This window comes from Lipomyces doorenjongii, assembly GCF_038497915.1.
Source record: "Lipomyces doorenjongii strain NRRL Y-27504 unplaced genomic scaffold V1508scaffold_1, whole genome shotgun sequence".
NCBI classification, from domain to species: Eukaryota; Fungi; Ascomycota; class Lipomycetes; order Lipomycetales; family Lipomycetaceae; genus Lipomyces; species Lipomyces doorenjongii.
Genome location: NW_027118068.1, coordinates 454,565 through 474,736, shown reverse-complemented (window position 1 = coordinate 474,736; position 20,172 = coordinate 454,565). Strand labels below are relative to the sequence as shown.

Here is a 20,172-nt window from a genome sequence, read left to right as displayed (position 1 = left end):
TGCAACGCCGTCGCAAGCGACGCTGGCCGCTTCCGGCCTCCAATAAATTCACGCCCGTCCCCGGTCCCGTCGCAGCTCGTTTCTCCCGCGTGCCCTACACTTGTCCCCTAGCCCTGCGCCTCCTATTACCCTGCTCCACATGGCCATCATGGACCCTTCTGTCCTGCCGCACGACAAGCCGGCCGCCATGGATGCTTTGTCCACAACCCCGGTTTCTGATGTTCTAGAGTAAGTCCTTGTCTGTTTTGTTGTTGTATACCAGCGTTGGCGACCGCGATGCCCATTGCAACTGTCGTCAGCATCTCAGTCTATCGGCCATGTCGTATCAGTGTTTAATAAATCCCCGTCAACTACTTTCAATCTGTTTTCGTCCATTATTATCCCATGTGTTATCAAACCGTGGTGAAACAAGAGTCAAAGCGTTGCTGTATCGAGACTGGTCTTCGAATTTCCGTACATGTTGTCATCTTGCTGCGCGTTATTGTCTCGTAGTGTTGTATATGTTTTACGTGTCAATACTATCAACATATTTATCGCCTTCCTGCCCAACAGCTTCGACCGACAGTTGCATCGAGTGTGTTGCGTTGGTCTTGCTGTTTGTCTACATCAAATGCTATCGAGTACATGTGTTGACTTTGTCTGCAGTTCTGACCAGGTCTTGCAATCTCGGAAAGAGGCCGAAGACACAAAGGGTTCTGCGCCTTTGTCGCCGCCAATTCCATCCCCGCCGTTGCAGCACTCTGAATTTCCTGGTACTGCCGCAACTCCAGTCGCCGAGACAGAGAAGCGCGAGCTCGTCGGTGGCGAGGAGCCACCTACGAAACGTATCAAGTCCGACGATGAGGTTGCCGTCCCCACTACCGCGCCAGTTACCCCAGCAGACTATGCTCCGGCAGCCGAGCCAGTGCCTGCTCCAGCTCCAGTCGCCAATGTCGTGGCCGGACCTCCACTTGCAAAGCACCAAAACAAGTTTGCTCATTCGATGATTCGGTCACTCAAAAGGCTAAAAGATGCCTACCCCTTCTTGGTCCCGGTCGATCCTGTCAAGCTGAACATCCCCGATTACTTCAAGTTCGTCTCGCAGCCTATGGACCTTTCCACAATGGAGAAGAAGCTTTCGTCCAACCAGTACTCTACTGTTGAACAGTTTGTTGCCGATTTCAACCTCATGGTTGAAAACTGCATAAAGTTCAATGGCGCCGAGTCGAAAATTGCTGAGATGGGTCGGAACTTGAAGAACTCTTTCGAGCGTCAACTGAAGCAGATGCCCCCAGCTGAGGTTTTTAAACCCGAAAGTGGACCTGGAAAGCGAAAGAAGTCATTCGGCAAGAGCGAGTCTACTGAGTCGTTTGCCCTCACACCTTCCGGCGTTCCTATCATCCGTCGCGACTCAGCCTCGCTGGATTCGACTGGTCGTCCTAAGCGTGAGATTCATCCCCCAAAGCCCAGAGACCTGCCGTACGCAGAGTCAAAGCCACGACGCAAGAAGTTCGCTGCCGAGCTAAAGTTTTGCCAGACCGTGCTCAAGGAATTAACCAGCAAGAAATACGAGAGTTTCTCGTTCCCGTTTTTGCAACCTGTCGATCCGGTCGCATTGAATTGCCCAAGCTACTTCAAGGTCATTAAGAAGCCGATGGATTTATCTACTATTCAGCAGAAGCTTAACACGAATCAGTATGAGTCTGGTGCAGAGTTTGAAGAGGATATAAGATTGATGTTCCGAAATTGCTACAAGTTTAATCCGGAAGGTTCGCCGGTTAATGCGATGGGTCGTCGGCTCGAAGCGGTGTTTGATAAGAAGTGGGAAGAGAGGCCTGCGCCACCACCACCCAGCGACAAGAGAGCCACCGAATCGCCTGATGAGAGTGAGATTAGCGAAGAAGAAAGCGACGACGAGGAGGAAGATCCGAGCGACAAAACGATTTCGTACTTGGAGCAGCAGTTACTCGCCATGCAGAACCAGCTTAGTATGATGAAGAAGCTGAAGAAGGATGGCAGCAAAAAGAAGAAGAAGGAGAAGGCGAGCAAGAAATCGGCACCAAGGAAGAGAAAGAGTAGTGCGGGGCAAGCTACCGCGCCGGTGCCGCACGTGTCTTATGACATGAAGAAGGAGTTATCAGAGAAGATCACGACGCTCTCTGGCCAGAAATTGACGCACGTTGTCAAGATGATTCATGAGTCTATGCCTCATTTAAAGAGTGTATGTTGGTGTTTACGGTTGTATTTTAGCATAAGTGGCTAACACAATATAGGCTGGTCAAGAAGAAATCGAACTTGATGTCGATCAGCTTGACCCCGTTACCCTTGTCAAGCTCTACAACTACGTCACCAAGAACTCGCCGTCTAGTACTGTCAAGTCTGCCGTCTCTGCTCCTGCGCCGAAATCAAGAAAGAAAGGCAAGGAAGCCGAACAGAAGAAGCAGATCGCACAGTTAGAGAAGCAGCTCAAGTCTTTCCAGAAAGGCGGCGACTCATCCTCGGACGAGAGTTCATCGGACGAAGATAGTGACGAGAGCGAGAGTAGCGAGGAGGAGTGATCCTTGACGCGAATATTTGGGAATAAAAAGTTTTCATGCTGGTTTCCTTATTTATTGTTATCCTTAAAGGATGTTTCTAATTTCTTTATTGTAAATTATTATTTTTTAGCGTTATAGCTTATCGCCTTATTTCTGGTGTATATTGAGTGTGTTGCGTTTGTAACACGTGTATTTTCTTGCTCTGTTGGGTGTACGGGTTTGACTTACAGTATGAGGGGGTATATGTACGATAGTGTAGTTATAGTCAGAATCAATGATATCAAATATCCATTGGCTTGTTGTCCAAATCTAAAACTATAAAGGTTGTTGCAAACTGGTGCTAGCGAGATATGATTAAGGTTTGGCATTTAGTTGCGCGGCGACCATTGGTGATGATTCCTAACCGTCAGCACAAAACCGACATTTTTCACAATATACGCGGTCATATTATATCAGCATTAATTCACCGCTTTATCCCACGAAGGCAATGACATCACAACCGGCAACATCCGGTCTACCACCAGCCACATCTTTCCCTCAAACCTCTGACAACCATCCAGCAGAAGATGAATACATAGACTATGCACTCTTTACGTCCCCCGACTTTTCGCCAATCGCATTCTGCAATTCGTTAGTGCTAGCGACGACGACTGCGGCTGATACGGAAATCGACTTGGCGCCTGCGGAACAGCGTGTCATGTTTGATCTCGAAGAGGTTGAGAAGTTGTTGCATAAAGAGGTGCGTAACTTGATTGTGTTTCGAAGGACGAACGACGAGAGAACTAGGGACTGACGTACCATACCAGACCACCCAGAATCATGCCACACTCCTTCCGCATGCGGCGAAAATAAACCAGGTCTCAAATATCCTAGCGACAACACAATCGTCGCTCTCATCCGTCACAACATCCTTCCAACGTCTCGAAAACGAAGTCTTGAAACCGTACAACGTCGCGTTGCCGATATACTCTGCACTCACGAAACTCCACGCGACGGCGAATTTACTCAGAGCGGTGACGTGGTTTATGTACCTCGTCAGACAGTTTCAGGGCATCCAGACGCAGTTGGCACAGCTTAAACCGGCCACGTCTGCCGCGGCAGCCGAGGGAAGACCGAATGATGCTGCGAGGCTGAGCGTGCGTGCCGCTAGGAGTTTCGCGGAGATTAGTCGGCATTTGGGAAACTTCCCGCGGTTACGAAGCGTGCGTGTTGTCACGGATATTGAAAATGGGATCGTTAATGTTAATCGGAAGTAGCGGCAAAAGACACAATGCGATTACGTTAATCTTTGTTGACATTTGGGTTTTGGTACTTCTGGGTTTGTACCGGCGTTTGTTGGCGTCCTTTCCTTGTTCGTTTGATTAGTGAGATAGACCTTGTACGTTTTCATTGCAGTATATCACCAAACGCCAAATTGCTGCTGTACATTAGAATTATACATGTCATTACATCCAATTGATAACCCTCCTATCTCCATGCAACGCTAAGCTTTAAATACACCTTTCCACACGATATTAAACCCCTCTAAATACACTTAAAATATGATATAACAAAGTGAAACAGGATATGCAAGAATGACTTTTGATACCGTCCCAAACTGCCCACAATTGCACCATTTTCTAACCAACGCCCGCCTTAAAAGTTTTGGTTAATTGATCAAGACCAACTAAAACCCCATTTCCCTATGCATAACCTCAATAACCCTTTTTCGTCTCGCAACGACATCCTCTAACCGGACTTGTTGCCGCAACGAATCAATGAGCCGGATTAGGCCCTCGATACTGATGGAGTGCGACGCCATGTCCTTCATGTACGAGTACACTTCGGCGGCAGAGGTCAGCTGCATTAAGTTCTTTGTCCAGATGCGGAATAGCGCAAGTGCGACTCTGAACAGGTATCTATACAAAATTAGTTCACTCTTGCGCTAAGAAGAGAGAGAGCGAATGAGTAACAGGTAAAAAGGGGAACATACACTTCGCCTTCGAGACACATAAACACGTCCCAGACCCGGAACAACAGCTCCGCTGTCAAACAGTCCGTGAACAAAGACAAAAACCAATTAAATGTAATAGCCTCGATATCAATGCCGAGAGTATGGACAAGGTGGTCATACAATTTTGGTTGCAGTTCTTTCAAATAATGCTTTAGTACACGTTGATCTGCTCGAGATGTGAGGAGCGGCGGGTCGAAGTAGCCTGATGGGAGGATGTTCTCGAGGAGTGCGACGAACGACCAGAATGCTGCTTCTTCGGTTGCATGAGTCAGTAAAAGGGTTGCCGCGATCATGTTCACTACTCATGTCAGTAAATAATTCTACCACTCTCCCCTGTAAACGAATATGGGGTCGTACTCCCTTGACAATATCCAATAGTTGGATTCCGTTTACTAAATGCCAACAATACCCTCCTCAACTTCCCCACACCAGGGCCCTTGCCTCCGAAAAATACATTACTAGGCATCGTGCGGTACAGATCAAGCTCAATCTGCGACAAAGCCTCCGGGTCGTGCTCGCCAAGCACAAGTTCCTCGTACACACCCGGCACCTTCAAACTATCCGCGCCACAACACTCACTCCAAATCTTAGACCGGTAAACTACTGGAATGCCGCCGAGTACGAGCGCCTTGAATTCCTTGAAACGGGAGTGCTTGTTCGCATGCAGCACGCGGCCGTGTATCCCGAAGAGTTCTCCGTTTTCGATCGCGAACGGCGAGTCTTCAGATCCGTCTGCGTTGATCTTGCGTAAGAAGTCGTCCCATCGGGATTTTTGAACACGTTGTAAGGAGTCGTGGAGATCTGTGAGCTGATTGAGAAGTGACTTCACGGCTTCAAGCGTGTCGTCCTCAGCTGACTCGGCGGAGGACGTGGCCGACCCGAGTGACGCTGCGCGGTTTGCCGTCCTACCGATCGGGATTTTCAAGGACGGAATCAGCAGTCCTGGCCCGAATCGTGACTCGTCTTTTTCATCCGATAACTGCACCTGCTCGGGTTTGCCAATCTCGTCAGAGTGATCGAACAAGAAGTCGAGACTGTCCAAGTCAAGTAACCGCGAACCAACCGTACTTTCGACAGGAGGAAGCACCGGTCTGCGTTGTCGGTCGTAAATAAAGCCGAATCTGTCGGTCAAGAGGGAAGTATCTTCGGATCGGTAATGATTGTTCCAGCTTTGGAGGAGAGTTGGCGGCTGCATGCTCTGCGGTACTATATCGCCCAGTTCGACCGGGCCATTGTCACCAATCGATGTGGTATGAGTGTGTGCACTCGAAGAACCCTCTTTCAGCGAATGCGGTAACCATTCAGGCACATTCTGACTCAAATGCGAGCGGACTGACGCACGAGATCCTGAGCGAGATCGATGGCGCAAGGTCGAGAATCTCGAATCAATGCCACCAGACTTTTCTAGCTTCTTCTCGTCTATGATTTCGTACTCTTCCTCGTCATCATCTACTTCATCGTTGGTTCTCATCTTATCGACAGACTTTGCCCTAGCATCAAGTTTTTTGGCTACAGTGAGATCAGCCGCTGAGCGTGGCGACTCCACGTCGTACTGAGATTGAACTGCGCTTTTGAATGACCCCGAATTAGCCAGGTCATCGGAGCTGCTGTCCACGTCTTCACCATCGTCGCTATCTCCTTCCACTTGGGAATCACTATGCACTATTGGTGCTTCATGTGCCACGTCTTCTCGTTCTAGTGCAACGATTTGCTGCTTCCGTCTACTAGCGCTCTTAACCGAAGCTTCAGTTGTAGCCCTGAAGTAGTTATTCACATTGTTGCGTACACTCGATTTAGGCGACAACGTAGTTATGACAGGCGGTAGAATGTCTTCCTCGGGGAAAAGCGGTACAGCAAATGCGCGCCGGTTGCGTCTGGCGGTGGGATCGGAATGCGTGGATGCGGACGACGAAGTTACGTGTTCACGGTGTAGCGACGGTGTCGACGTTGTGAGCAAGGCGGGTTTGGTGATCGATATTGACGGTAAATCTTCGTCAGAATCCGACTTCCAGAAAAACGGTAACCTGAACGCTGACTTTGTCTTACGGATTGTACGATTATCTAGCCTTTGCACCTCCTGTAGTGGATCAGGCGGCTGTTGTTGCCCCTTCAAGGCAGTGCGACGGAATGATATTGTCGGGAACACCCCACCGTCGTTGTGCTTTTCCTCTTGCGACCCCGCCTTTGTGTTGAACAGCGGACCATCTGCTACGCCGACCATCTTTTCCGGTGTACTTCCTTCCTTGAGACCATTGTTTACGCCATCCTCCCTCTCCAGCACAACACTCTCACTACCTTCCTCGCTATCGTCCAGACTCTCCCGATTGAGCCGAATCTCGACCTCTCTTACTCGCCCGCGAATTTCGCCATCGGACACACCTCTGTGACGTAGCATGTGACTTAAAACCTTCATTTTTTCGTCATGCATTCGCAAGAGGTAGCTGACCTCCTTCTCACGCAGGGCCAAATCCCTGGCCAATTGCCGCACAACGCCCAGCCCGCCATAGCGGTCCACAAGCCCTTGCACGACCGCATCCGGACTCGTGTGCAAGTTCGCCGGGATTACCACCGTCTCTGCAGAATTTCGGAGCGAGGAGCTGGTCGGCGGTGATGCCTCGTCAGGGACAGTCGACAAGAACGACAGAGTCGCTGTCGAGGAAAGGGATGGCGGAGACGGCGGAGATGACGGGCGGATGATGTCCCGAAATATGGAGTACGGTGAGGCAAGGAACTCGGGCGACTCGACTGCGTCGGGGAGTTGCTTGGCCATGTAGTCGCTCGTTGCTGAGGTTGGCGACTGCGGTTGTGGGCGCAGGATCGAGCCTGCGCCGTAGACGGAAGTCATTGCTTATGCCGTTGTGAGTAGATTGGTGTTCGATATAAATATATGTGACTGAGTGTGTATTAAGAGAAATCTAATCAGATTGTCTGTCATCGACAAGCAGCAACATGAAGAGTACTATACCTAGCGATGACCATGGTTAGAATGTAAGTGACTGCCTTCCATTCAACAACCGCAGATAGATTTGCTTATCGACCAGATTCATTAGAGTTCGCGCTTAATCCAACGTGCTACCGGCAAATCGTCATTTGCGCTGTCTTCGGCGCAATCGGCAAAGTCTGCGCCGAAAAGTCCGTCCATCCTTAAACTTTATTGCACTCGCATATTTCTCGCAATCCTGCGTGCATATAAGATTACACTCGATGCTAACTTAGATATGCCACATACGTGCATGCAAATGTCATATGGCGACGTAAATGCAACGAAGAGAGCAATCCGAAGAAGCCGCGGTGGGGTATGGGGATTAACGGCTACTTATCGCATCTTACCCGCCGCGGGCAAACCTTATCTTCCAGATCCAGCTACTTAAATGTAAATGTAGTGTCTTTTCACAGTGATTCTCATCTATAATGAGAGGTTTGCGACCTAATTGGCATCTTTCAAATGATATCGAGCTGCACTTACACGCGCCATGCCGTGATCACCGTGAATCACCGTAATTGAGACCTTTTACATCGTACTTTTTTTGGAACATGCAACAGGATGTTTAATTATTACTGCAAGAGAAAAAAGCTAGTTCTATATTGATTCTTTCTTTACAGCTTGTCTGATGTTCTTAGTTTCAGCACTTTATTATGTAGGATAATGTAGTGTCAATCTGGTTTTTGATGCTCATCAATCTTGAATTGAGCTAGCTGGGTCTTGAAGTTCATGGCAGTCTTCAATGTCGTCTTTCATGCGCATTCCCTTGTTGTTAGAGGTACGGATAGTATTTCTGCTGTTACGAGCAATTACTCCCTTGGTGAAACAAAATGGGCAGGGACATCGCGCAATAGTCTGGTATCAAAATTCGACGTTCCAGAAAGTGCATTCGGGAATGATGGTGCGGTACAAGGAAGTCCCCGTCTGTTCTTTTATGTCATATTCATTGGCGGATCTGGTCTCACAATCTTTCTACCGCATTTCCAGGAAGACGACTGACACGGGGAATATAATGGCAAGCAACTTGATTGTCCTGGTTTTCGTCGTTCTCATATCCATCACTGCCTCCGGATCAGGATCAGGGTCAGGGTTTACTCTTCCTCTGCTAGTCCATGGTCTTGTAGGTAACATAAGTCTCATGTCTTTAATTGGGCCAATTTTTGCAGGCAAACTGCCTCGTCGTACTGATATTGGTAATGCGAAATTATTGTTGCGGATATACATGATATCGTAAATGTCCGTCGTGTATAGATATCTGCTTTTTATTCCTATGCGATTGTAAATTACTCCCAACTAATGAATGAACGTTGTGTGATATACTAGCCGACTGTGAATTTACATCAACTTTACACATACGTAGCTGTATTACCTCGTTGGTTAAATGGATACCTTGCATAGAATTGGCATTTTAGAAAGAGATTTGCTCAGGTGGCCAGCATAATCTAGTTGACGTCGTAGGGGCGTACGTGGGTCATATTACGAATAGCTGAACTCCTCCCAATCCGGTATCACTTCACTTAATGTGGACGTCCAGATTTCGAAGCATCTACCACTCCATCCACAAGCAGTAGACGTCCATTATCCATCTCAGATACATCTCTCTAAACCTCGCCACTCATCCACGCGAATGGAATCTATCTACACTCAGCCACACTAAATCGGCCAAGTGTAGCCTCGACACGACACAACAGAGAACATGTCTCTCCGTCCGCGCCCTGAGAGTGCGGCGGAGACAGGATTATTGTCCGAGGCCGATAAACGGCGTCTCAGGACGACAAAGTATCCACCAGAGTTTGATGAGGCCGTTGATTTGAGTAAGGTTAATTTTCCCGTCATTAAGACGTGGATCGCGAACGAGGTGCGTACCCTACTCTACGCGAGACTGTTCCGAATATTGAGTGAGCGAAGGGATTATGGCTAAGATCCGTTAGATATCGGAGATCGCTGGCGGTGACGATATTGTCACAGAATACACAGTCTCGCTATTCGAGCAAGACAACAAGGTACGCATATCATTCTCCTCCTCCCGTTCCCAACCGCCAACGCAATCCATTAACAACCATCCAGCCACATATCAAAGCGATTCAGATTCAACTCGAAGGATTCCTTCCCTCCTCCGCTGTTGCTGCCAAATTTTGCAAAATCCTCTGGAACCTGTTACTCGAAGCGCAGGACTCGCCGTCGGGAATTCCCGCGCGACTGATTGAGCAGAAGAAGATTGAGGTTCAACAAGCCCTCAAGCGACGGTCTACGCTCGAGGAAAGGAGAAAGGCTGACGATGAGCGCTCTGCGAAGCTAGATGAGATCCGCCAGCGGGAAAGGAGGGAACGAGACGAGAGGAGAAAACGAGAAGAGACGACGCGGACACACGAAGGTGAAAGAGTCAGCAAAAATCCGACTGATGTTGCCGATACGTACGTGCCGCATTATTCTGACGAGAAGCGAATCCCGGTGTCGTATCGCGACCGAGAAAGACGGCTGGATGGGAGCCGCGAACGAGAGCGACCTGACGGTGAGCGCGAAAGGCGACGCGAGCGCGACTATAGAAGCCACAGCAGAAACAGAGATGATTACCGCCGAAGAGACCGCAGTAGGGATTATAGTCCAGAACGTGGTTACAGTCGAGGCGATAGCAGGGAACGACGTCGACGAGAGCAGAGCATAGAGCGACGCAGAGATCGCAGTCGCGATCGTGGCGACGACATGGATCGTCGATATCGAGACCGAAGCCGAGATCGAATTAGGAACATAAGTGGGGATCGCAGTAGGGAACGGCGACGACGTGAACAAAGCAGAGAACGAAGCAGGGAGTCTAGCCACGATAGACGGTACAGCTCTGGCTATCGCGTTAAGGACAGCGGTCGATCCCGTAGTCCAGAACCTCGACGAAGACACTCAAGGGACTACGAAATGGATTACGAACGTGAGCGAGGGCGTGCCATGTCGCCGGGCCGCGCACAGCGCCGACTCGAACGCGAACGAGAATTTCAAGAAAGGCTAGCAAAACGTCACCGCTACGAAGACAGAGCCTGATTGACAAGTTCTTATGTCTGGATTGTATATACATTCTGTAAGGTAAAAAAACAGGACGCTGCATTATATGCTCAAGGTACAATTGTGTATAATTCTATGCAAGCTCATAATAGTTCTCTGTCTGGACTTCAAACTCCGAATCAAGTAGGTTATGCCGTAAACTAAGGCCGTTTGGTGCCTGCCACGCCGGCGTGCTGTCTGAAAGGACGTTGAACGTGTTATCGCCGCTCGCTGCGGCCCTGTCGGCTGCCAATCTATCATATATGGCACCAGCGATTAGCTCAATTCCCGATGGTTCCGTACCGCGCATGAGAACTATGTCTGCTGTAGGTTTTGTCTGGTGCTATCAGTTATTACATGGCCACTTCGCGGATATAAGCCTGAACTTACTCCCTGTATGTACCGTTCCATGGCAATCTTACCGTAATCAAGATACTAGCAACCGTGATTAGTACGCGATTCATATAAATTCTGACCATTACTCACATTATCCAAGACTGCCTGTAATGAAAGTCCGCGTTGTGTCGTATCTCTGATAACTATCCCAGTTAGACGATAATGTATATCGCAGAAACACCGCACGTACTTCGCCTCGATAACCGTGTATCCGCGTCTAGGTCAATGTATATCCTAATTGTTCCCAATCGTCTCAATGTTTCTTCGTATAAAGTGTAATGTCCTTCGACTAATAGGACGTCGGTCGTCTCGGATTTTATCGCAGACGCCACTGCGACGAAATCATACGTATCTTCGCAGGCTAGAATCACCATCTATACCAACCTGAGCAAGACATTAGTGTACATACCTGGTCCTTCAGGATTCACATTATTTGGAATTTTCGCTTTCTTGAAGTTGTCGAGACTCAGAACCTTTACGTCTGTGACCTTCCATGATTGGAGTCGACTGACTATGGCGTTGCACACAGATTTCTAGATAACACAGTGAGCTTGTCGGCAACTAGATAACAAATTATGAAATAATTTGAGAATGTACCTTTCCAGCAGCCTGACCGCCGCCAATTAAGGCGACTATCCTGGGTGCCATCGAGGTCTGGACCGTCAGTTGCCGAGGCGATGTCGTAATGGTCTTCGGTGACGCCTATTGATAAGGTTTCAATTCCAAAGGATGGGCGAACGCGACGTTTGGAATAACAACACGAATAGTCATACTGAGCGTTGATCTCATACACACCGTTGACCAACACTCGCTACTCGGAGAACATGATATGATACACCGCTTAATTACTATAAATCACGGCCATTAATGGATTCGAAAACTTGGGCGGTCTTTGTGGCATCTGCCGTCTTGAAACTGTCTCTCAATTTTTTATTTCCATCACTACATTCTATACTGGGCCAGCATGTCGAAGTCACGACTTCCATGACGTCTTTCAAACAATGTATGTACCTTGAGTCGATGGAAAGGGTGAATATTGACGGCTAGACGATCAGTGAAGGAAGGGCTTCACTTATACGAGATCGGGATCTCTCCTTACGATGGAGGCGTATACCACCAGGTAACATATTATTCGAAAGTATCGTGATAGAGCGCTGCTAACGCGCATAGGCTCCTATATTTCTGCTTTTGTTCAAATTTCTCGGTAAATTTGGTTCCACTGCGCCCAATAGTCCTACCATCAATGTATTCTACGTCTTCACCGACATTATCACAGCCTACTTCCTGTGTGCAATATCAAAGTCGCAAAGTCTAGCTAAAACGAATCAGTTAGCTGACTGGGTCATTGCATCAATGTAAGAAGAATACAGGCGCGTATGCGAATATGTTGCGCTGATTTTGAACAAAAAGATATCTGTTCAATCCGTTAGTAGTGGCTACGAACATTTCAAGGTCAACGGCTGTGCTTTCGAATGCAGCCATGATTGGCTCAATTGCATATGCATGTTATAGTATGTCGATTTAATAAGCAACTAACTTTTGCCGGTGTATTCTAATATAGCTTATTACAGATAGGAACATTTTGTCCGTCATGTTTCTCGCTCTAGCATCGCACACAAATATATATACGGCCTACCTTTTCCCTCCGTTTCTGCTCTTATGGACATCAGCAACAGGCGCAACCATGGCGTCAGTCACTAAATACTTAATTTTTTATATTGCTATGTCTGCTGGCCTTACTTCTATCGGCTATTTTATGACGGGCTCGCTGCAGTATCTCTCGGCCACATACGGATCCTTGTATGCCAATGTCCACGTAGTAACCTAGTGACAATATATCCCAGCTAACAAGCAGTTTGCAGATTGTTTTTCAAGGACTTAGCACCGAATATGGGATTATGGTGGTATTTCTTCATGGAGATGTTTGACTTCTTCCGTCCCCTTTTTACCTATATATTCCAACTATATTCGTTGATATACGTCCTTCCTATTACGTTCCGGCTACAGTAAGTGAACTACCTTTCCAGGTATTATTGGACGCTAACAAGAGACGTTGCAGTAATTGTCCATTAGTGGCCATTACATGTATCGTGGGCATTACGACCATTTCCAAATCCTATCCAGAAGTCGGAGACCTCGGGGTGTATATATCGCTTCTATCACTATTCAAATTCATCTTTCCAAGTATGTATTTAGTCGGAAATAATATACATCTCATACTGACGCAACGCAACGCAGACGTCCGCTACGCGCTCTTGGCGGCACTGGTAATCTTACATTCCCTCGTACTCGCACCTAATTTCTATCATCTGTGGATATACCTCGGATCCGGCAACGCTAACTTCTTTTATGCGATCACTTTGGTGTATACCATTGGCATGACCATCATTATAACGGATACTCTCCGCGCGGCGTTGCTTATAGAATTCCAAGGCACGGACAATCCATCAAAGACTGTTATACAAATTTAAACTGGGGATGACGTAAAATGCTTGGGTGTAAATAGTTGTGTTAGCATGTAAGATACAATGAGATTGCGATAACAAAGTGATGAGTGCTATAGGAGTGACTTCCCGAGGATGTAGTAGGATGGTTGTTTGACTACTCCATTGCGTAGACTCTTTGCTCGTGGTGAGTGCTCGACTGGGTTGTAGCTGCAATTTCAGGTTATCAGCAAATTTCCGATGAAACGATATAGAAACACATAAAACCGTGATACCGTACCCCAAACTCCGGTAGAAATGCTGTGCAGGATTCGATGAGAAGACTGTGACCATGGCTTTCGGTACGCCGGCTTTGACAGCTATGTCTTCCATTATAGAGAGTAACACCTTACCCAACCCCCGACCCCGTAAACTTTCTGGTAGCTGTAGTTCGTAGCTATGCAAATAGTTAAAATCGCGACTTTTACGATGATTTATTTCCGAAGATTTATACCAGTAGACAACGCATTCGTCCTCTTCGATCGTCACCATAAAACTTATGAACCCCACCGTTGCTGACTTTGACTTTAATAAAATGTAGATCAATCCGCTCTCTTTCATCTCTGCCATCTTTTTTCTCGGCGACCAGCCCATTGTCGAGTTCTTATACCTATCAAACAAGCCATTAACCTGGGTGACTAAGCAGACGAGGATCGACTTACATGCCCATCAGATTGTTCTTTACTAGGTCAAAGCAAGCCGTAAATTCCTCAGACGACAAATCATCCCATCTCCGCATAGACAACTCAAACGCGGTATCGGCATGTGTACCACCTGCGGGAAGCCGAAGTGAACCACCGTATAGGTTCGTCAATCGTTCACTTGATATTGACGCGAATGCTGAGACCAATCTGTTTTGGTCCAGTGTCATTTCACAGACGCACGTATTGAGTTATAACGTTGGCGTACAAAGGAGCTGATTCTAAACTTGAGATGAGGATATGCACAGGATAACGCGTAAAAGTAACATTCGATTTTCGAGATGGAGTCGACGACGCGGAAGTCACATTTCGCGGTGCTTGCGGCTTTGGCGAGACCCCTGAGCAATAAAGTTTAGGATGGCAATGCTGGCATTTAAGGCTATAAACATCTTTGCGTAGGAAGCGGTTATGGCGAATCCGTGGAATCACCTCATTTGGAATTACGTACCGGCCGGTCAGAAATTTGGTTCGAGCCTTGGTTGCACTAACTTCAACCTGAGCAACTCCAGTGATCTCGCCTGCTACGATGCATTAACCATCTCATCATCGACATCAGCACAATTCTATCAGCCATCGTTGAGGCTTTGTATCTATCAATCATTGGTAACAATTGGACTGTTGAATTGAGATTTGTCTTCTCTCATTCGCTTTCTTCTGTTTAACAACTCCAAGCATAGCATAATGTCAGAAACGACTCCGACTGACTCAGCAACCACCCCTCCCCTCTCCGTCGCCGACAAAGCCCGTCTCCGTCGCGAACGACGAGAGGCCAAAATCCTCGCCGGTGGAACCGACAGATTGAACAAGATCACCAACACTGCGCACAACACATCGACGCCCTACAAAGAACATGTTGTCCCCCAATCGATATATGATGATCCGCCAGACCTCGCGCCAGATCTCGCTATTTCCCCAACGATATTTTCAGGTGGCGGACTGGAGCGACGCAGCTCGTCGTCGACGTTGCCGGAGAATCCGATTCTGAAGTTGCTTGCCGCTGGGCGGCAGCAGGTCCTTGGTGCGGAAGGGAGCGGGACTGGCCCACAGAGTCCTGATGCTGGGTTCGAAGAATTCGTGAAGCAGACGGTCTTAAGTAATTACACAGGCGATGGAGCTGATTTCGATTTTTTTTCAGCTATGATGAACATGTCCCGCTCATCAGACGGTTCGCAAACTCCAGGATCACCTGGTGCCACTTCGCCGGCTGGACCCAACAGCACCAACACCATGTCGTCCAACAGTGCAAACTTAATGTCAGACAATAGTCGATATTGGAGGAGTGCGCATGCAGTGTCGATTATCCTACTTGCTCTATTCGCAGTGTTCAAGCTCGACTTGAACGGATCTCAGATCTCGCGACTGGAAAGCTTGGGTAGTGGGAATGGCGTTGTGTTTTGGTATTTTGCCACGACGGAGCTGCTTTTGCAGTCTAGTCGGTTTTTGATTGAGAAGGTGAGTAGACGGTTGTGGTATTGTAAACACCCTCGTTGCTAAACGTTGTAGGGTCGATCGCCATCAAAGTCGATATTTACCAAAGTGGCACCATATATACCCGCACCATATTCGTCATACTTGCTATTAGCTGCACGATACACACATATAGTCGCGAACATCATCACGGACTTTTGCTTATTTGTCTTCTTGTTAGGTATGAACGCGTGGTGGCATGGCATCTAGTTAGGCGCCTAACGAGGAGAGGAAGAGAAGACGGACACCCCGCTTGTACAAATGTAGGAGCAAGTGTGTTGATCAATGTGCACCTGTATAGATTTGTCAATATTTTGCGTAATGCGTTTGAAAACATTAATGGATTGAATTACCAATATTGACGTGTCCGCAATTTGATATTACGAAGAGCGGTGATCCGTGTGTGCGACCGAGGCCGCTGGATATTTACTATCTACGATACTGATAGGATTATTCTAGCTCTAGCACCACGTATTTAGACCGTAGTCTTCAATGCTATCAACAATGTGTTTGTCCGAAATAATGTTGAATACGCAAGTGCGTGGAGCTCAGGAGGGCAAGGGTTCGCAGCACGGAGCGGAATGTAGCAGAGCTGCCCAACATCATACTTGACCCAGTCTGGCAGAGCACCGCAACGCACATGCGCATGGTCATCACTTGTACGCCAGTCACTGCTCCAGTTTCCGCGTAAAGTTTGTGCAGATCCAAAGTTCATTCTTGAAGTATTTAGGAGATAGAAAAACTTGTGACGGGTATTTGGTATAGGGGGAACTTGCAGACGACAATAACGATACACGATTGGAAACTCGTAATTTGGAAGTTAGCTCGAAATCTGTCTGATAGAATCTTCATCACGCAGTTGCATTTAGCATAGCGCATCATCATATATTTGCCATACACCAGCCATGTGGTCATATCTTTTCGGAGGAAGTTCTGCCAGCCAAAAGGAAGCGCCGAAGAAGGCGATCATAGCACTTCGTGCGCAGCTTGAGATGCTGGCCAAGAAGGAGAAACATACCGAACAGAAGATAGCAGAGCAGGAGGCACTTGCGCGAAAAAATGTGAATACGAATAAACTTAGTATGTATTTCCCTTTGTCAGAGAGGGTGAAGGACTAGGTGGCGGCGATGTTGTTGGCGATAGAGTATACTAACACACTGTGAAGTTGCAAAGAACGCACTTAAGAGGAAGAAAATGTTTGAGTCCGAGCTAGAACGGGTACAGGGCCAAATCGCGACACTAGAGGCGCAGTCGAATGCAATCGAGTCAGCCAACATCAATTTCGAGACCATGAAGGTCATGCAGTCCGGCGCGAAGGCAATGAAGCAGATCCACGGCAACATGAACATTGACAAGGTCGACGCCACGATGGACGAGATCCGCGAGCAGGTTGCGTTGTCTGACGAAATCGGCGAAGCTATTTCACGACCACTGGGCGAGTCTGTCGATGAGGACGAGCTTGAGGACGAGTTGGAGGCGTTGCAGCAGGAGGAGTTGGATGCCAAGATGCTGAACGCTGGCCGGGTGCCGAGTGCGAAATTGCCTGAACTGGGGACACCGACCAGGGTCGAAGTTGAGGAGGAAGCCGAGGACGAGGAAGAGGAGCTTAGAAAGCTGCAGCGGGAGATGGCCGTTTAAACGCATCTACAGCTTAGGATTACTTCAAATCTCTCTTTTATGCGGCTTTATAATGGTGGGAGTTTTTTGAGGTTTTGTTTTAGCTGTTTTGTCTCGCTTAGCGTGTTGATCTTTGTGGCTTTTTACGTTTGCGTTACATTTTGTACAGGTATAATAGTAGTTACCATCATAAGGGTGTGTCTCTCGATGTAATTATTTCACTAATAATGATGCAGATTGATTTGTGCATATATAATCTAGTTCGTCGTTAACGCTGCATGTGCAAATGCGCAAGTTCTCCTTTCTTGTATTTATATGTTGTCGTAACGGGGTCGTAACAAATCTACATTCAATCGTCGTATGTCGCGTAGCAGGCACCACACTAATCCTCATCCAAGACTTGCTGGAGATACCTAAGCAGCTATTAGAGAATTATCATGACGCGAATAAGGCAAGAAGCGCTAACCTCTCCATCTCGTCAATGCAGCTATGTCGCAACCGCGCTTTCATTACTTTGAACTTGAGTTCGGCAAGAGACCACCATTCAGCAGCCATATGAGGTCCTTCGAGATCAATTTCCTCGGCCACGCGTCTCCAGAGCGCCGCATATTGAAGATAGCGGTGCCGAATATTCCCTTTCTCTTCCTCCTCGTCATCGTTCTCGTAATCTTGGTCAAAGTCAAAGAACTCGGCATATAAATGGCTTGCAAAGCAGTCTGTGCTGCAGCCAGCATGTTCCCCGACCGTGACGGCGTGCTTAGAGTACATGTCGTCCAAGAATCGCTCCTGCTGAACAAACAGTCGTTGTGTTAACAACTTAAGAAAGTCTGACATGTTGTCACGTGTGCGTTGCTTGTCCGTTCGGGTAAAGTAGTGCTGGATAGAGGGATGCCGTTGGAGCACGGATGACTTGATGGCTGCGATGGAGGGCGGGAAGGCAAAGGTATCGGTTCGGTGCAAAAGTTGCCACACCATCGCGTCAATCCGCTTCTAATAGATGTTAACAATAGTTTAAATCCGTAAGGGAGGCTATATACGATGTCTTCATTGGGGATTTGAACGCTGAATCGTCGATTAACGACCTTCAGGACCGGACCGGTGTTGCAATTTCCAGTGTTTGTGATATCAGACAGAATTGTAGACCGCGACACGACCACTGTCGTGGCTTCGGACACCGGGTGCTCCCTCTGCGACGCTGTCTCCTAAATATATGTTAGCTCTGCCAAGCCGTACGGAAGCGGAGATAGCATACAAAATCGGCCTCGCCATCGTTCCAGACGGCGAACTTCTGTATGTCTCCCAGCGATTTGTCTGTTGAAACAGTGGCTCCTAATATTCGTGACTTATTCCGCAGCGACAGCGCCAGTGGAGCTCTTCTATCTGCAACACTCTCGCTCACGGACCTGGACAGGTGGCGCTCGCTGAGCTGTTCGTTCCCATTCGTGGAGCTAAGCCGGCCTAATTTTGGTGACCAATAGCTCTCGCCCAGGAGGTCGTACGCGTCGAGAACGATTGGCGGCGAATGCGGAGCAGAGTTCAAGATGTGGTCATATACATGATCATTGAGAACCTCCTCGTTCTCAACTTCTAATTTCCTTCTAGCTGCACGTCGAGGGGTGAGCAGCACTGACGGCGATTGCGATTTCGGCGTTGACGTTGAGTTGGCCACTTGTGCTGGAGTGGGCGACTGAACGGCGGATGAGAATGACGCAGGAGGATTAGTGGAAATGATAGTCGTGGAGATGTAGCTTTCGCTCAGATTATTCGAGCAGTCATTCCATTTTTCGTGATGACTGGGCCGATGGGATGAAGAGAGACAGGAGGCTAAGAACGAGACCGGGGTAGCCAGCAAGCGAGTGACACGAATTCGTCGACAATGTTGATTGCTGCCAGTTCTCTTGAGATTAGGCATTTTGCCGTTGAGAGCGGTGCTACAGAGAAGCAAACCAAGGTTTAGACTGTAATAGTAAAGCCCTTCGCGGTTCGCCTATTAGTTACCTCCTGGTGAGAACAGAATAAGCGACTGCCGACTACTGTGCTAAGCTGTGGCGCTGCAAGCAATTGTAAAATAAATTAGAATAAACAGTGAACCACTGTCAATATCCGTTTCAGGTCAAATTGCGAGGGGAACCATGTGCTATGCCAGTTGCATATAGGCTGTGTGTTGGATGCAAAGCAAGCGATGAAGACCAGGGGGAACTACTTATTGGATAGTGGACAGACAACGAGTTACCAAACCCCAGACTGTCTGCCAACGCGTCGAGAAGTCTGAGCGTGGTCATGACGCGTCAAGCAACGGGCGGATTTGAAACCCTTACTTGGCTGTGAGGATTGTACAATTCCCAAGGTGGTATGTATGCAAAGCCAACGTGCGGCTCCGCGGAGAATCCGACGGTCCGCGGATCACACAGGCACTGTGTAACTCTGGGACAATTGCCGGCATCCGAGCAGCCTCAACAACCACTAAGCATACCATCTTCTATCCAACGTCTAATATGCTAATTCTTGGCTTGCAAATTTTGAGCGATAGATTTGCAGACGCCTGGAACTTACGTACTACGAGATTTTAAGTGAGAGTGTGATTAAGGAAGAACCCTTAATCAAGACTCGAAGGTGACTGACTGCCTCAGCCTCTCGATCGGGATGCAGAATGTGCACAGCCGCTGCCGGGTTTTCCGGGAGCAAAACCGTTGGTTGCGGCCATTTATGACAAAAAACAAAATAAAACGCGTTAGCGTCGCGTAACAAGAGTGGCTGGCAAGAAGTTATCTCAACGCGAAAGTCGGGATTTGCGCACGCGACTCCGAAGCGGCATGGGTGAGTAGCAAATACATGCCGCTAAGCCACTTGGTCCTATTACCGGTCCTAGCGACGCCTTGTCGAACAAGGCGTAGGCGTCACGAGGGGAGCCTGTGACAGGCTCATAAGGAACAGCGTTAGGTTTTACCTCCTGGATTCTTGTGTTCCTACTGGGTTTTTGTTT

General features: G+C 48.1%; 10 protein-coding genes across 10 annotated transcripts; 6 read left to right on the top strand and 4 right to left on the bottom strand.

Moving 5' to 3' along the window:
• Nucleotides 1-610: 610 nt before the first annotated feature.
• Nucleotides 611-2,537, top strand: V1508DRAFT_347117 (Bromodomain-containing protein; the record flags this gene model as incomplete). The annotated part of the gene is made up of 2 exons (XM_066936683.1): nt 611-2,200; nt 2,253-2,537. The coding sequence occupies 2 exons, from the start codon at nt 611-613 to the stop codon at nt 2,535-2,537; spliced, it is 1,875 nt and encodes a 624-aa protein (XP_066799094.1).
• A 396-nt stretch (nt 2,538-2,933) lies between these two features.
• V1508DRAFT_407871 (Golgi transport complex subunit 5-domain-containing protein) lies at nt 2,934-3,994 on the top strand. Its single transcript, XM_066938928.1, has 2 exons — nt 2,934-3,255; nt 3,323-3,994. The coding sequence occupies exons 1-2, from the start codon at nt 3,004-3,006 to the stop codon at nt 3,770-3,772; spliced, it is 702 nt and encodes a 233-aa protein (XP_066799093.1). The 5' UTR covers nt 2,934-3,003; the 3' UTR covers nt 3,773-3,994.
• On the bottom strand, nt 3,878-7,833 carry V1508DRAFT_407866 (rab-GTPase-TBC domain-containing protein). The gene is made up of 4 exons (XM_066938927.1): nt 7,475-7,833; nt 4,867-7,402; nt 4,489-4,807; nt 3,878-4,414 (listed from the first exon to the last, which is right to left on the bottom strand). The coding sequence occupies exons 2-4, from the start codon at nt 7,352-7,354 to the stop codon at nt 4,183-4,185; spliced, it is 3,039 nt and encodes a 1,012-aa protein (XP_066799092.1). The 5' UTR covers nt 7,355-7,402; nt 7,475-7,833; the 3' UTR covers nt 3,878-4,182.
• A 1,126-nt stretch (nt 7,834-8,959) lies between these two features.
• V1508DRAFT_9880 (uncharacterized protein) lies at nt 8,960-10,572 on the top strand. Its single transcript, XM_066943135.1, has 3 exons — nt 8,960-9,350; nt 9,424-9,495; nt 9,560-10,572. The coding sequence occupies exons 1-3, from the start codon at nt 9,189-9,191 to the stop codon at nt 10,523-10,525; spliced, it is 1,200 nt and encodes a 399-aa protein (XP_066799091.1). The 5' UTR covers nt 8,960-9,188; the 3' UTR covers nt 10,526-10,572.
• On the bottom strand, nt 10,521-11,658 carry V1508DRAFT_407860 (P-loop containing nucleoside triphosphate hydrolase protein). The gene is made up of 6 exons (XM_066938926.1): nt 11,519-11,658; nt 11,331-11,454; nt 11,112-11,273; nt 11,012-11,064; nt 10,916-10,960; nt 10,521-10,862 (listed from the first exon to the last, which is right to left on the bottom strand). Exons 1-6 carry the CDS (start codon nt 11,567-11,569, stop codon nt 10,620-10,622), a joined length of 678 nt encoding a protein of 225 aa, XP_066799090.1. The 5' UTR covers nt 11,570-11,658; the 3' UTR covers nt 10,521-10,619.
• V1508DRAFT_407856 (GPI transamidase subunit PIG-U) lies at nt 11,518-13,478 on the top strand. Its single transcript, XM_066938925.1, has 8 exons — nt 11,518-11,924; nt 11,977-12,041; nt 12,092-12,276; nt 12,332-12,432; nt 12,493-12,721; nt 12,784-12,927; nt 12,981-13,105; nt 13,160-13,478. The coding sequence occupies exons 1-8, from the start codon at nt 11,789-11,791 to the stop codon at nt 13,390-13,392; spliced, it is 1,218 nt and encodes a 405-aa protein (XP_066799089.1). The 5' UTR covers nt 11,518-11,788; the 3' UTR covers nt 13,393-13,478.
• Nucleotides 13,479-14,275, bottom strand: V1508DRAFT_401459 (acyl-CoA N-acyltransferase; the record flags this gene model as incomplete). Its single annotated transcript, XM_066938420.1, has 4 exons — nt 13,479-13,575; nt 13,646-13,801; nt 13,859-14,014; nt 14,067-14,275. The coding sequence occupies 4 exons, from the start codon at nt 14,273-14,275 to the stop codon at nt 13,479-13,481; spliced, it is 618 nt and encodes a 205-aa protein (XP_066799088.1).
• Nucleotides 14,276-14,608: 333 nt separating this feature from the next.
• V1508DRAFT_407848 (uncharacterized protein) lies at nt 14,609-16,199 on the top strand. The gene is made up of 2 exons (XM_066938924.1): nt 14,609-15,557; nt 15,609-16,199. Exons 1-2 carry the CDS (start codon nt 14,787-14,789, stop codon nt 15,780-15,782), a joined length of 945 nt encoding a protein of 314 aa, XP_066799087.1. The 5' UTR covers nt 14,609-14,786; the 3' UTR covers nt 15,783-16,199.
• Nucleotides 16,200-17,546, top strand: V1508DRAFT_458881 (Snf7-domain-containing protein). The gene is made up of 2 exons (XM_066942731.1): nt 16,200-16,652; nt 16,738-17,546. Exons 1-2 carry the CDS (start codon nt 16,478-16,480, stop codon nt 17,208-17,210), a joined length of 648 nt encoding a protein of 215 aa, XP_066799086.1. The 5' UTR covers nt 16,200-16,477; the 3' UTR covers nt 17,211-17,546.
• Nucleotides 17,391-19,199, bottom strand: V1508DRAFT_10223 (uncharacterized protein). Its single transcript, XM_066935831.1, has 4 exons — nt 18,442-19,199; nt 18,227-18,391; nt 17,656-18,179; nt 17,391-17,602 (listed from the first exon to the last, which is right to left on the bottom strand). The coding sequence occupies exons 1-4, from the start codon at nt 19,099-19,101 to the stop codon at nt 17,572-17,574; spliced, it is 1,380 nt and encodes a 459-aa protein (XP_066799085.1). The 5' UTR covers nt 19,102-19,199; the 3' UTR covers nt 17,391-17,571.
• Between the last annotated feature and the right edge of the window lie 973 nt (nt 19,200-20,172).

Excerpts from the sequence above, each read along its gene's own strand:
- V1508DRAFT_407871 (XM_066938928.1), top strand. The coding sequence starts at position 3,004 with ATGACATCACAACCGGCAACATCCGGTCTACCACCAGCCACATCTTTC. Across the intron at positions 3,256-3,322 it reads AGAAGTTGTTGCATAAAGAG|ACCACCCAGAATCATGCCAC; the intron begins GTGCGTAACTTG and ends GTACCATACCAG.
- V1508DRAFT_407866 (XM_066938927.1), bottom strand. The coding sequence starts at position 7,354 with ATGACTTCCGTCTACGGCGCAGGCTCGATCCTGCGCCCACAACCGCAG. Across the intron at positions 4,808-4,866 it reads TATTGGATATTGTCAAGGGA|TGAACATGATCGCGGCAACC; the intron begins GTACGACCCCAT and ends TGACATGAGTAG. Across the intron at positions 4,415-4,488 it reads ATGTGTCTCGAAGGCGAAGT|ATACCTGTTCAGAGTCGCAC; the intron begins GTATGTTCCCCT and ends AATTTTGTATAG.
- V1508DRAFT_407856 (XM_066938925.1), top strand. The coding sequence starts at position 11,789 with ATGGATTCGAAAACTTGGGCGGTCTTTGTGGCATCTGCCGTCTTGAAA. Across the intron at positions 12,433-12,492 it reads AATTGCATATGCATGTTATA|ATAGGAACATTTTGTCCGTC; the intron begins GTATGTCGATTT and ends AGCTTATTACAG. Across the intron at positions 12,722-12,783 it reads TCGGCCACATACGGATCCTT|ATTGTTTTTCAAGGACTTAG; the intron begins GTATGCCAATGT and ends AGCAGTTTGCAG.
- V1508DRAFT_407848 (XM_066938924.1), top strand. The coding sequence starts at position 14,787 with ATGTCAGAAACGACTCCGACTGACTCAGCAACCACCCCTCCCCTCTCC. Across the intron at positions 15,558-15,608 it reads GTCGGTTTTTGATTGAGAAG|GGTCGATCGCCATCAAAGTC; the intron begins GTGAGTAGACGG and ends TAAACGTTGTAG.
- V1508DRAFT_9880 (XM_066943135.1), top strand. The coding sequence starts at position 9,189 with ATGTCTCTCCGTCCGCGCCCTGAGAGTGCGGCGGAGACAGGATTATTG. Across the intron at positions 9,351-9,423 it reads AGACGTGGATCGCGAACGAG|ATATCGGAGATCGCTGGCGG; the intron begins GTGCGTACCCTA and ends AAGATCCGTTAG. Across the intron at positions 9,496-9,559 it reads TATTCGAGCAAGACAACAAG|CCACATATCAAAGCGATTCA; the intron begins GTACGCATATCA and ends ACAACCATCCAG.
- V1508DRAFT_10223 (XM_066935831.1), bottom strand. The coding sequence starts at position 19,101 with ATGCCTAATCTCAAGAGAACTGGCAGCAATCAACATTGTCGACGAATT. Across the intron at positions 18,180-18,226 it reads AAATCCCCAATGAAGACATC|AAGCGGATTGACGCGATGGT; the intron begins GTATATAGCCTC and ends AACATCTATTAG. Across the intron at positions 17,603-17,655 it reads TGCATTGACGAGATGGAGAG|GTATCTCCAGCAAGTCTTGG; the intron begins GTTAGCGCTTCT and ends ATAGCTGCTTAG.
- V1508DRAFT_407860 (XM_066938926.1), bottom strand. The coding sequence starts at position 11,569 with ATGGCACCCAGGATAGTCGCCTTAATTGGCGGCGGTCAGGCTGCTGGA. Across the intron at positions 11,274-11,330 it reads TGTGAATCCTGAAGGACCAG|ATACGTATGATTTCGTCGCA; the intron begins GTATGTACACTA and ends TAGCCTGCGAAG. Across the intron at positions 10,961-11,011 it reads TACAGGCAGTCTTGGATAAT|TATCTTGATTACGGTAAGAT; the intron begins GTGAGTAATGGT and ends CACGGTTGCTAG.
- V1508DRAFT_458881 (XM_066942731.1), top strand. The coding sequence starts at position 16,478 with ATGTGGTCATATCTTTTCGGAGGAAGTTCTGCCAGCCAAAAGGAAGCG. Across the intron at positions 16,653-16,737 it reads TGTGAATACGAATAAACTTA|TTGCAAAGAACGCACTTAAG; the intron begins GTATGTATTTCC and ends CACACTGTGAAG.